Source organism: Hippoglossus stenolepis, chromosome 9 (genome assembly GCF_022539355.2).
Source record: "Hippoglossus stenolepis isolate QCI-W04-F060 chromosome 9, HSTE1.2, whole genome shotgun sequence".
Classification (NCBI taxonomy): Eukaryota; Metazoa; Chordata; class Actinopteri; order Pleuronectiformes; family Pleuronectidae; genus Hippoglossus; species Hippoglossus stenolepis.
In genome coordinates, this window is record NC_061491.1 from 28,184,731 (window position 1) to 28,199,293 (window position 14,563).

Consider the following 14,563-nt stretch of genomic DNA (forward strand, 5'->3'; position numbering starts at 1 on the left):
CAGAGGACCGAGGTACCACCATTACCCAGAGGACCAGGAACCAACATTACCCAGAGGACCGAGGTACCGCCATTACCCAGACGTATGGGTATCACCAGCATCGAGGTACCAGTTCCCATCAGACCGAGGTACCCTTGCCCACAGGTCCATGGTAGTAACATCTTTAGGACGGAGGTAACACCACCTAAAGGACTCAGGAACCATCACTACTCACTCCACCCAAACTCAACCTCCCCCAAACCACCTTGTTCACCAGTGTTATCACCACATGGTTAAACGCTCCCAGCTACTGACAACTTTTAATACATTTATTAACCTTAGAAAAATGTCTCAACTTTACAAAAATATGTGTTCAGTTACTATTTATTTCAGTTTATTGTTTCATAATAACTTTGTCTGTACATTTCTTCACTTCTCGTAACTTAAAATGTTCTGAATCATCTACATTTCATGATGTTGAAATGTTTCTCAGTTGAAGAAAGTGTTTTTTTGTTTGTCACTCTAAAGGTTTAAAACATTAACTGATTCCTCGCTCTGTGTTCAGGAGAATAAAGAACGTGTTTGTAGAACGTTCTGGATAAAAAGGTCAGAAGAAGAGAAACAGAGAAGCAGGAGAAGATGCATGTCACATTTCACATGAATTAACATGTGTGTTTATGCTTTAGATCAGAACATTTTTCTGATGAACAATATTGACTGAGCTCAGCTGACAGAAATAATAATTGAGTGTTGGTGCCCTGATGAACATTCACAGTTTGTAACCTGTGACATGAAGCTCACATGTTTTCACACTGCAGCTCGTCGCAGCGTGTGAATCCTCGTCAGCTCAGGAGAGGAAACAACCAGCGGCTGTATCACTGTGTAAAAACACTCTGATCAAACAACCTGCTGGATTATGAAGAGTCGACGCACATGTTCACACACACTCTGTGTTTTTCTACCTCCGAGGTCCTGATGGAAAACCCCACTCTTTGTTCTCGAACCCCCGTGGTTACCATGCCTACAGGGTGATGTCACACAGCGAGGGAAACGTACGAGAGGGTTTAACCAAACAGCACCGAGCTGCGGACGAAGGGGAGATCAGTCAAACCTGAAGACGCTGAACCGCAGAAGCAACATGTCGGGTCAGCTCCAGGTCTCTGATCTGTCCAACGTGTCGATTGGACCAAACAAGAAGATGAAACCAGCGATGAAAACTCTGATCAAACGTCTTAAAGGAGAGAAATTCTGTTCATGTTCAGGTTGATAGTGTAATTAGTGTTATGACTGTAAAATGTTTTCATTCTCTAATGTTCAGAATCACTGTCCTCAGACTGTCCATCGCTGCAGCTCTTCTCTTCAGCCTCTGTCGCAAACACCCCGATAAAGCTGCACTGATTGGTCAGCTGCTTCCAGATGGTTTAGGAAATGTCGGCTTCCGCACTAAGTACTGGGATTAATTAAGGGGCGTGTCAGATGAGCCGCTGGGCGTGTGTTATGCAAATGTGGGACATTGTAGTGTCACATGACTCAAATGAACCAGTAAATGAAAACATGTTCCGTCATCGCCACGAACACAGACACACACACACAGACACACACACACTGTAGTTAATTTTGATCCATACACAAAACGCTCTGCTGCTACACACACTAAAGAACCACATGTGGATTAATCCGCACATGAAATAGTCCCCAACAGCTGTTATAGGACATTTCTGAGCCTTCTTAGTAATTTCATTGACGCCGGACTCAGGACGTCTCTGATTGGCTGAGAGTCGAGCTGCCACTAACGTTTGCTCAGCTTGTTTCTCTGAAAACTTCGGATCCAGACGTCTGACGACTAAAATCCTTCATCTGCTTCAAATATCGAGTTAAAAACCACTAAGATATAAAAAGTGAATTGTAAAAATGTGACTTCAAACTGGTTAAAAACTTTTGTCTCTTCAGACAAACACAACACTGACCTACACACAAAGAGGGTATGACGCCACCAACAGGCGACAGAATGAAGCGCACCTTTACGTTTACTACAGGTTTAAAAATATAATGTTCCAGATTAAACCTTTAACATCTTTTTATCCCTGTGAGTCTGCAGTTCTCACGTCTCTTCAGATAAAGGTGAAACTCACTGAACCGCTGCTTTTTATCACCGTGGTCGTTTCCTGCTTCGCTGAAACACAAACAACTCGAAACGAAACATCTCATTTTGACTTTAAACCATCGATGACGATCACGTAACAGAGGCGATGATGTCGATCACAGACCAGATCATAAAAACCCAGAGTCGGCCGTTAAATGATGACATCAGTCGAGCAAACATCAAGGAGCTTTAACCACAAACCACTGAAGTCGATGTGAAGTCTGACGGGGAAACGACAGGGAAACGCTGACGGACGGACGAGCACCAGCGGACAGAACCACAGACCAACAACAGTGATTCAGCTGCAGGAAGCAAACGCAGAAAATGATTTCATCTGACGCATGACGCAAACAGCCCAGATACCACCGAGCGCTTTGGAATTCTCTTAATCCTCATGTGTCCCATCGTGATCCAACACTAACAAAATATTTTGTCTCCAACTGAGCGGCTGACGTTTTCCTCTCGTCTCTGTGCCGACAGCTCGTCCAGCCTCAGATCGTCCTAAAGAAAACTCCTGTAAAACCCGAAGGTCGGAGACGGAGGACCTCGGGCGGTTCTCGTGTTTTCACTGAACATTCTTTTCAATCAAGACGACGTAGAGGTTCTGACCCAGAGGTCACGGGTTCAAACGAGGAGCCGGCCCCTCAAACACTACTGTACTTATTTCTACTACTATATTTACAATGTTTTACTAATAATATAATATATATACTACTTTATCATTTACACCTGATGTAAAAGTTTGAAGTTCTGGTACGTTAACGCACATATATTTATTTCACTTCTATACTCACATTTAACATATTATTATTATTATTATTATTATTATTATTATTATTATTATTATTATTATTTGTGTTTTAAAGCAGTTTTTATTACTTCATCGATTAACTAAACTCTCCTTATTTTACCATTTAATAAACAGATTATACATAAACTGTATATAAAGATGAACTGAAAAGTGAAGCCAAATTGTAATATTAACATTTATTTTATATTTAATAAGTTTTACCAGCTTATAAATGTTTAATTTGATCAACAGTCAAAAATATAAAAAATGTTTACGATGAGAAAAGCAGCAAACATCTGGAGCCAGAGCGTTGTTCTAATCTCAAACTGAAGTGACTCTGAGTTCAGATCAGAGCCGACATACGAGCTTAGAGAAAATCTGAATTATAATCAAAATGAAAATGAAATGAAGTTTGTCTTCGTGTTTCTGTCTCGTGAGTCTTCGTGATAACCTGAGAATTATTCCACCTTAAACTTCAGCTCTGATCTCAGATCAATTTGTGGAGCAGTAAAATACTGCAGCACCACAGAGATGCTCCGCCCGCTGGTGACGGCCGGCGTCTTAATTAAAACTGGCTCTTCCTGGGCGCCATGGACAACATGACACCGGCTCCCTGATTGGCTATAGGACACACATCTCTTCCTGTTTTGGGGGGCGTCAATAAGCGAGTTTAACAACCAGTGAGTTTTAATAGGATCTGTGTGTAAAGCCTCGTGGTCAATAGGCCTAATGACCGGTTTCAGCCCGGCAGCCGATAACCTGCCGATGTGAGAGTCGGGTTATCGGATCAGGATTTCTCCGGGGGGGCGAGGAATCAAAGGCTGGTTTGAGAGCCCTGGATGGTCCTGACTTCCCTCTGCAGGGTCCGGACACAACCACGGGACACAGGAAGCTCAGTCAGACTCAGTTTGGTTAAAAGGGTTTTATCTGACTGATTTACCTAAAAACAGCTGCAGAGAAAAGAAGAATTTATTTCTCCAGTCGAACCTTCACGTGTTTTTATTTCTACACCTGCACAAAGATTTATTCTATATCACAGAACCTGTTCAGGAAAAACTGTTTCATCTCAGCACGTGTATTTATTTGTTTAAATTAAATTATCCAAATCATTTAATTAAATATGTCTCAAACTTTAATGGATGCAGCAAAAATAAAAAGAAAGAAAGTTAAATACTAAGATTTTAAAAAGTGTTTAAATAAAGAAAAATTAAATCATTAGACACTGAATCGAATATTTTTGGGAAGAAATTAATTCTAATCTGTTAATAATGAATTGGTCAGATTATGCAGATGAGTCAGGACACGGCTGGAAACTCACATTTAAAATTGTATTCAAATTAAAATGTAAATATCAGAAATATATTTTAGACGTATCAGAACCACTATTGTAAAATAAAGAAATTATATTAATAATAAAAAACTGTTTGACAGTAAAGAGTAAAGTTTTAATATTGAGAAAAATATGTACAAAAGCTTAAAATAATTAAGTCATAATTTTAAGTTAGTAAAATCTTTTTCACTTTACTTTTCCAGTATTTATTTTTTATTTTATTGCCTCTGGTGTTTCCTCTTTTCAAATTTAGTAGATTAAAGATGCTGATGATTTATTTTAACATTGCAGGAATCAGAAAAACAAAGATTCTTACATGTTACGTGTGTTGTTTATATATTTTTTCTGTTTATTCTGAACTTGATCAGATTCTTGGATTCAGTAAAATGTGTCGCAGGTGACGAGTTGTCCTCCGACATTATGAAGCTTCAGCTGCTCGTCTGTGTCAGATTCTCTGATTCTCTGATTCTCTGATTCTCTGATTCTCTGATTCTCTGATTCTCTGATTCTCTGATTCTCTGATTCTCCAGATTCTCTGATTCTCTGATTCTCTGATTCTCTGATTCTCTGATTCTCTGATTCTCTGATTCTCTGATTCTCTGATTCTCTGATTCTCTGATTCTCTGATTCTCCTCTCGAGTCTCTGAAGTTCACGTTTAACAGCCGACGAACAAACGTGACAACAACATTAAACTTTGTGCGTCAGCCGCAGAAAGTGTAAAATCAGACAGAACTCATGTTCAGATCCGGACGCTCGCTCTTGCTGGACTTCAATGGCCGCCCCAACCCATCGCCCCCCCCCGCTCCTCAACCTCTGACCCACCGCCTCACGCCCCCCCCCCTGACGTCCTGCTGTGGTCAACAGCAGAGAGACTGATGTCCGGTCAACCGACGTCTGACTGACCTTTACCAGCTCGGCCACGGGGGACTCATCTATCTCTCCGTCTCCCAGCATCCCTCATTCTCCCTCGTCCCCCTCTCCCCCACAATGCTAATGCAGCTGTTTATAACTGCCACATTGACTTTCTCCTGCCACTGTATGTAAATACAATCTGCTCTGATCAATGGGTTCACAGCTGACATGAAGTTGACCACAGACACACTCACACACACACACTGCACAAGTTGACAGAGACACACACACGACTACACAAACCTTTTGTATTTTACATCCACACAAAGACAAACACACACAGGATGAAGTTCATAAATATGACACAAGGAATAAGAATAACAGAGTGTGTGTTCCTCCTGAACAGTGAGTTTCAGGTATAAGCATTATCTCACACACACACACACACACACACACACACCACACACACACACACACACACACACACACACACACACACACACACACTCACACACTCACTCACCTCCCACAGGTGTCGTGTGTTCCTCATGGATCCATGCAGTTTGTCCAGCAGCAGCGGGATCCCCTGAAATGGACCGATCCAGGTTCCCTGAGGAATCCTCTGAGCCGCACAGATCCCGTAACCCAGACCTGGAACCGTGCTCGTGCACAGACACACCTGCACACACAACACACCTCCACATGAGTGCACGTTTCTCTGTGTCATTTATTTCTATGCATCACGGGTCAATGTGAAGAAAGAGTGAGAAAAGAGAAAATATCAGGAAAACACAAACTCTTCTGCAGAGAAGAGTTCAACGATTTTGTGATATTTCTCTAATATTCTAAATATTACAAATCCTTATGAGTATTTACAAAAGACAGAAGCAGGCCTCACCTCTCTGGGCAGATCTCTGAGCCAATCAGGGACGTCCGGCAGGGTGACGGGAGCCGCCGAGCTGCTGGTGCCGACGAGGCGCCGCAGAGAGTGGAGGGGCCCGTGCATCGGACACTCGCCGTTCCTGTTGTCTGCACACATGTCGCAGCCTGGACACAAAGATCAGACTCACTTTCAGCTTCCATAAAAACATCCAGACAAACACAGAATGAAATATAAACCTCAGGTGATCGAACGGAAATCAAGGTTTTACGGTTTAAATCTCGTGTTTATTTCCAGAGTCAATGGTTGAAATTATTATTTAAGATTCTAACAATAACAGTTTGTGATAAATGAGATTTGATTGAATATGTTTTTGTTTATTTTCTTTTATCTTTTATTGTGATATTACAGTTTTTTAAGAAACTAGAACACAACTTACACACTAATACTTATATATACTTATACACACTAATATTATATATACGTATACACACTAATATTTATATATACTTATACACACTAATATTTATATATACTTATACACACTAATATTATATATACGTATACACACTAATATTTATATATACTTATACACACTAATATTTATACATACTTATACACACTAATATTTATATATACTTATACACACTAATATTATATATACGTATACACACTAATATTTATATATACTTATACACACTAATATTTATATATACTTATACACACTAATATTTATATATACTTATACACACTAATACTTTATATAAACCAACAAACATCAGAGGGACGATGTTGTATAAACCTCAATCGGTCTATAATGATTCTTGTTTATGACGTCATTTACACCATGTCAGATGAATTATTGGTTCATATATGAATAGTTTCTGATCAAAATACAAATTTTAGCTTGTGTCTGTTATTTGAAGAGATGTTGGAACACACACACACACACACACACACACACACACACACACACACACACACGTGATTGATTGATGATTGATTGATCACATGAGGTGAAATCATAAAGCGTGAGCAGCTCTGTCAAATTAAAGGATTATTCCGCTCTTCACCGGCTCGTTTGTAAAATTCCGACAGTGAAAAACTGAGAGTGATGAAAAAGGATCTGAGTTCTGACCACGAGGAGAAGGAAACATTTCTCCGCTGTGTTTTTCCAGGTTAAACGCGGCGAGCAGCGTTTTGCTGGGAATTAGCGAGCGTCAACATTTACCCAGAGATGCAGCCTGACAGTAATGGACGTTAATTGACTGTAGCAACATAATGAGAGATTATTATCTGGACAGAAAAGTCCCACACAGCCGAGACGCTGAGAGCAACAGGATGTTCATGTTGTCGTTGGGTTTTTAAAATGTTTTTCTCAAAATTAAATATCCGCCTCTCGACAGGGAGAAAGCTCCTTTTACACCGTGATGGATTGAGGTTAATTAAACCATATTATGCTCATTTATTAACCACAAAGTGCAGCTCAGCTTCACGGTCGAGTAAATGGGAAAAATGTAAGAGGCTGAATTCTCCTCGATCCTCGACTCTGAACTCAAACCAGAGGAGGTTTTTATTTCAGGAGAAAACGTCTGACGCTCAAACTACATCCACCAATGACAGCAACCGTTTTAATGGAATCACTCTGAAATTATCTTTGTAGAAAGATTTAAATATGTGGACTTATGTTACCAAAATGAAACGTTTTCAAACTGTAAATAAGAAAAGAATCCTACTTTCAGGTGTGAAAGGTTCCTCAGACCAGAAGAGGTGTTCAAACTGAACCTTTTGGACCAATCACAGGAAGTAGAGACAGCTTCTTCACCTCCGATGATATAATGTACTGTAATACTGTAGTACTGTGGAGTACTGTAGGACTATGGAGTAATGGAATACTGTGGAGTACTGTAGTACTATTGAATACTGCGCCTGAAGGTGCTGATGCTGCTAGTGATACCATCATGATGTTACCATGGCAACCAGATGAAGCTTCATTCATCTTCTCCATTCAAACAGAAAGACGGACGCCATTTCCAGTTAGCGCTCTGCGGCTCGTCGCTCCGAGCTTTAGTGACGAGGTTCGTTCCCTCAATCCGAGGAGTTTTTTCCTCTCGTGTTTTGATGAAACATTTTCATCTCTTCAGACGCGTCTCGTTTTAAAAGCTCAGTTTTTCTTCAGCTTCACAAACACACCAGACCCAGATCCTCCTGTACCGACTCTTTGAAGAGACACTTTCCATTTCTACGTTTGCACTCCTCCGACTCTAATCCAGTGATTTAGTGTGAAAGCACAACGCAGTTTTCTGTCCTGACTCATTAAAGCAGCTAACATGGAGAAGGTCGAGGGTCACTAACAAACTCCTGGACGTCTCTTGAACAAACCCTCACACTTCATAAAGCCTCTGGATGTTAATGGCTGTTTGTTTCCAGCACAGCTGTGAGTCCAGATGAGGACGGACCACACAGCGAGCCGCTCGCTCCCTCAACCCACAGCCGACTAAGCTGCTCTCTCTTCAGCTACTAGTTTTCATTTTACAGAAAATGTCCTGTCGTGTTCGGCCTCAGTTTTCACGATGAAGCCTCCGCACAGGAAACAGAGTCAGAGACAAGCTGGTGAAGATGTCTCCCTCCGGAGGTGGTGGAGACCAAACACAGAGATAAAACTCAGAGAACAGTAACGACACGTTGTACTGAGGAGCTACAGTTTGTTTGGAGGGTGAAGAACTGATGATGCTGCACCTTCTTTACTCCAATGAGATAAACTGTGATTAGTGAATATGGGCTAATTGGATTGATTGAGTGATTGAAGTACGTTCGGACCCAGCTCCTACAAACAGAAAGGTCATGACCTCTGTAATATTTCTGTGAATTTGAGAGATTTAATGATGGATCAAACGTTTTAGGCAAAAATGAAATAAAAGTTGCTTGTATCATTTTGTATAGATTTACAGATGTAAAGGCTTTGAAACAACATTAGGACGACAGTGTTTTAATTAAAAAAACTTTCTCTACCTCATCAATGTGATCAAAACTTTTCTATACCTGATCTATAGGCTCTGACACCTGCCCCCTGGTGGATTGTCCCTGCACTGCATACAGTAGTGTCCGAAGTTTTTAACGGTTCTGATAAGAAAAACATTTCAACACGAATATAGTAAAACCGTGTTGAGTCAGATATGAAACATCAGGTCTGTAACATTATTTACCTGTAAATCCTTCATCATTACTTTATATCTCATGATGTTTTATCTGCATTTTGATAAATCACAGATAAATAAGGTGCGTATGGAAATGTATGATCACAAAACCTTTTAGATTTTAGAAACATAAAGAAATTTAGTTTTTGCGTTTTGGACGTTTCAGTTGGTTCGGTTCTTTTTTCAAACAGGAAACTTTCACATTTTGACTTTTGCCTTTTGAAAGAAAAAAAATTCTGTTGTGTAACTTTTTGAAATGATGCAATTACAACATTTGTTTTGTCTCTGAAATGAACATTGTTGTCCTCAGTAAATAAGGATGATTCAATTTACTTCTTAAAAATCTCCACAAACAATTAAAATAAACAACAACTCGTCACATCCTGAGGATCCAGAGTAAAAAGGAGAATGTTTTAAAATGTTCCGCTTTGACAAACACGTAATCTAATTTTCATTTAACTCAAATTAATTTCTCAACGTTAAACATGGAGGCTTGTGTGACAGATGAAAACCAACAATCACATCAGAGTGTGTGTGTGTGTGTGTGAGTGTGTGTGTGTGTAGCTGACTTTATTAAATTACAGTAAAACTGCCGGCTGACATTAACTCCAGATGCGAACTGGAAGAATTGATCTGTTTCTCATCAACCCTCAGCTGTCCCACGACTTCCTGTCGTACGTTTTACTGCTGGAACAGAATCATACGACTTTAAATTCGTTCTAATTTATTGAACATAAATAACAATATTTCAAGTCTTTTTTTTTTTTCTGCTCTGTCACTAATCAGAAAAATCTGCATGTTTTCAGTTAAAGATACAGAAAAAAACTGTAAAACATTAAAAAGTGAGTTAGATTAATTTTGATTTGGATAATTTTGACTTTGCTTCATAGACAATATGCTGCATTGTGTATTGTGAAGCTTTTTAATACATTCACCACAACACATCATGTACTTTAATAAACAGCAAAACAACAGCTAACACATATTTAACACGTCACAAGTTTCGAGTCTATTATTTAAATGTAATTTGAGTTTGTAAAGGCTGAATAATTTCCATATATTAAACATTTATTAAATATTAAATAAACGTGTGAAACGTCAGTGTGGATTTGTCCGAGCTGATCGTTGAAGGATCAATCTGCTGCAAACTGACGCTTCCAACATGAGTCAGTTTCCTTCCAGAGACGTTCATTAGACGAGAACGTCTGTCTGAATCTGATGGAATCAGGAGTTTAAAATCATATCTGATTCATCTCAAACAAACCCTGTGGAATATTTAACAGATTTGATTTAAACTTTCAGCTGATTTCAGACAGAAGATGAAGTGTTGATTATTTTATAATGATCTCATTTATGAAGAGACGCCGTCCAGTTGCATTGTGGGACATGTGGGACTGTTCACACTGAGCATCTGTAGCAAACATCTGGACCCTTTAGGTTTTACACAGAAAAACATTATTCATTTAACTCAGAGGCCAAATCTGACTGTAACGGCTTCTGCAATTTACTTTCTTCATGATTTATTCACTTTATCGTATGTTCATTTATTTAAAGATACGACTTTAGAGTCAGGATGAAAGTCGACATCGTTACTAACATTTTATAAAACACAAAAACTCGTCACAGACGCATCTATGGATATGAAATATGATCAAAACATGAACGTCTATTAAATCTGAGTCAAGAAATATGTGATACTTTTATAGAAAGTAAAATTAACTGAATAATAATTTCCAACTGATTTCAAATATCTGTTTTAAATGAAGACGGATTAAAAAACATTCCTTTTCAGCACTTTTTGCCTCCATATTTTTATTAATATTATTATTGGTTTAATTAATAATCTGGGTCAGAGAGTGACACACGAGGGAGTGTGTGCGTGTGTGTGTGCGTGACTGCTTTATCTACAGCCCCCCCCCCCCCCACCCGGAGACCTCAATAAAGCGTGTTGGGATGATAAATAGCGGGCCGGTGGCCGGTGGATCGATCCCCCTCCTCCCCCTCTCTCCCTCTCCCTCTCTCCCTCTCTCTCTCTCTCTCTCTCTCTCTCTCTCTCTCTCTCTCTTCCACAAACACAAAACTATATACAGCAATTAATTCCTGCTTGTCCCTCCATCCCTCATCGGCCCTGCCGGCGCGTATCGACGCAGATTACTGCTGATGGTCCGTTTTATCACCGCGGACACACACACACACACACACACACACACACACACACACACACACACACACACACACACAGAGACACACACCACACACACGCAGACACACACGCAGTGATGATGAACTCGGACGCTCAGCAGGAACCTGTTACATTCAACGTAGAGAGCAGTTATTAAATTATATTAAATTATTATTATCATTATTAAATAATGAAGCAGGTTCAGTTTAAATCAGCGTCTTCAAAGGAAAACGATCAATGAGCTGATGGACTGATAAAGACTCAACTGTTACTTTACTGAGATAAATAATACTAACAATACTACTACTAATAATAAAATACATATATTACAGGAGTGTTTTATTTGAATGATAAAAATTACAGTGACATCAACACAATTAGACACTCTACGCGCCACCATCTGTATTTTAACGTCAGAAATATTAGAAACAATTCGTAGTAAAGTTTTTAAATATAAGTTTAAAATAATCACAATAAATTCCATGAACATTAAGGAGAAAAATAACCTTATAAAATAATAGAACATTATGGAACAGAACTTTAAAACCTCTCATACAAAAAGTCGAGTGATCATTAATTATTATTCATTATTATTATTATGAGAAAACATCGGCAGCACGTGGCGCTAAAATCAATCGATCAATAAATCAATGGAACGGACTTAAAATTCAACCTTAAATCGGTTCCGGTTGAACGGACACGAGGCTTCACGTCTTTGGTCTGCGAGTGTGTGCGCGTGTGCGTGTGTGTGTGTGTGTGTGTGTGTGTGTGTGTGTGTGTGTGTGTGTGTGTGTGGACAGATATTGACAGGGCACCGTCACGCGTAAAAGTCGCGCACACGCGCATCAGAAGAAGAAAGAGTTTGACGATAAAAAAATAAATAAAAAGAAAGAAAAAAGAAAAGTTAAATAAGAAAAGGCGTTTTAACGCTTCTGATTGGCTGTTTGATGTCACATATTAAATTAATAGATGTTGTTGATCCAGTGAAATTAATCATCATTAAAAATGAACCGAGTGACTTGAAGGAGCAGAAAAACTAAAACTCTTATTTAAATAGAAACCCAGTGAAGTCTGGTTGATATAAAATCTGACTTTCCCACAAACCCAACATCAAATATGACTTTTAATAAAAACCTTCACGTCTTAATAAACAGAGGGTTTGAAAACATTTAGTTTGGTATCCAAAATTTAAATGAATGGAAATTACATTTTATGATAATGTGTTTATCATAAGTGATGTGTTTTAAATTGTGATTAATCTATTTTAATTAATTTCTCACCTAATTATTTCTCTTATTTATGTTATTTTCATTATTAAATAAATGTGAGGCTGCAGTTATTCATTCTGTGGAGCTTTGAATAGAAATATTTTTGTAAATCAGAGTAAATACACTCGATCAATAAACTGCACAAATAAGAAATGAAGGAACGCGAGACAATAAAATATATATGTTTGACTGTAAATGAGCTTATTCTTAATTATTATGAAATAATAATAATTAATTATCAGGAATCTACTGAGAACTGCCGACCAAGAATATTAAACAAATAATAATAAAGCAGAGACAAAAAGCTGGAGGTCAAAGTCTTCGCTGACACACACACACACACACACACACACACACACACACACACACACACACACACACACACAGTCTGTAACTCAGTGAGAACCTCACACACGTGTTAAACAAACCACACGTATGTAAACACAACTTGAGGCTCAGAGGCTCAGACACTGTGAGGCCTCGTTTCACGTTTTTAACTTCTACTGAAGTCATGAAATCCTCCTCACAACCTGAACAGTGACAGGGGTGTGTGTGTGTGTGTGTGTGTGTGTGTGTGTGTGTGTGTGTGTGTACGTACGGTTGTTGACCTCTCCTGTGTGGTTGCTCAGTGGGATGATCTCCATCCTCTGTTGTCCGTACAGGTAGTAGTCCAGCTCCTCCGACGTCAGTTTGAACCTGCTCGTTGCTCCCTTCCCGCCCTCCTCGCCGCCGCCTCCTCCGCTGCTGCTCTTCACACTGGACGACACCACCCCCACCCCCCCACAGCTCTGCTCTTTGGCCTGATGGAGGAACCCCATCGCTGGGTTGTGACCCTGCTGGTTCTCCGGGGGGACAACCACCAGCAGGTCTCCTCCTCCTCCAGGGCCTCCTGGTCCACCTCCTCCTCCTCCGGGGCCTCCGGGCCCAGCACACACCGGGGCCAACGCCTGCCCAAAGAGAGCGATCTGCTGGGGCACGGGCAGCTGGGAGAGCCCTTGGGAGGCGGAGATGGAGAGGGAGGAGGACGGGGTGAGAGCTGCTGCTGCTGCTGCTACTGCTGCTGAAGAGGACGCTACTGAGGAGGACGTAGAAGAAGAGGAGGAGGTGCAGTGCGTGGAGGCCAGGAGGTGGCTGTGCAGGCGGGACGGGCGCAGGCCGTCCATGGGGATGGAGAGGCGGTCAGGCTGAGGCGGCGGAGCCAGAGGCGCCTTCAGCTGCGCCTGAGGGAAGAGCTGCTGCCAGTGCTGCAGGTAGGACGGGTCCACCTTCAGGAAGGCCGAGCCGCTCGGGTCGCCCGGCTTCAGCATGGCTGCCCCAAAAGATGCTGAGGAAACAGAGGACGAGCTGTCAGTCATCAGCATCACAGCACACAGGACGTGGACAGGGAGGGGACACACTCAGATGTGTCCACACAATGTCCATCAGAATCACATTAAACAGTTTAAAGTCACTGCTCAGGTCCAAAGTGTGTTTTCTTGTCTTCTGAATTCTGCCTCGTGACTCACATTCACTCTGTTTTCAGAATCGATCACAACCTGATTTACTGGATATTCACATTTCAGGTGTTAAATCAGAAAAATAAAATCTTGATTTGGTGGCTTCATCCTGATTTATAGTATTTCTGTTGAATTTACACAGAAATTGAACGTCAGTCTCCACATTACAAAACATTTTCTCTTTCTATGTGATGATGTCAGACTTGAAACAGATCATTCAAATGTAAATGTTTATAACTTTTTAAACGGTGAACTTTTAGTTTAAGGTGTTAAACGCTGCCTGCAGTTGAAATCTCCTTATTTAAAATTTGATTATAACTTGATCCTAAAATCTATTTTTCCAACCACTTGGTTCTGATTCCACCTGATTTCTCTTCTTTAAACTGCACATTTAAAGTCAGGAGCTCGTCAGCTCAGTAAGTTCGTGTTTCCGATGATGCTGAGC

The 14,563-nt window shown here is 40.3% G+C and overlaps 1 protein-coding gene across 1 annotated transcript in view; it reads right to left on the bottom strand.

Annotated features, from left to right (window-relative positions):
- prdm6 (PR domain containing 6) overlaps positions 1–13,940 on the bottom strand; it is a 50,170-nt gene extending 36,230 nt beyond the window's left edge. The window contains exons 1-3 of the mRNA XM_035165266.2: positions 13,221–13,940; positions 5,994–6,142; positions 5,619–5,774 (exon numbers count right to left, since the gene is read on the bottom strand). Of these exons, the coding sequence (XP_035021157.1) occupies positions 5,619–5,774; positions 5,994–6,142; positions 13,221–13,929 (1,014 nt within the window). The 5' untranslated portion in view covers positions 13,930–13,940. The remainder of the gene's footprint in view (positions 1–5,618; positions 5,775–5,993; positions 6,143–13,220) is intronic.
- Between the last annotated feature and the right edge of the window lie 623 nt (positions 13,941–14,563).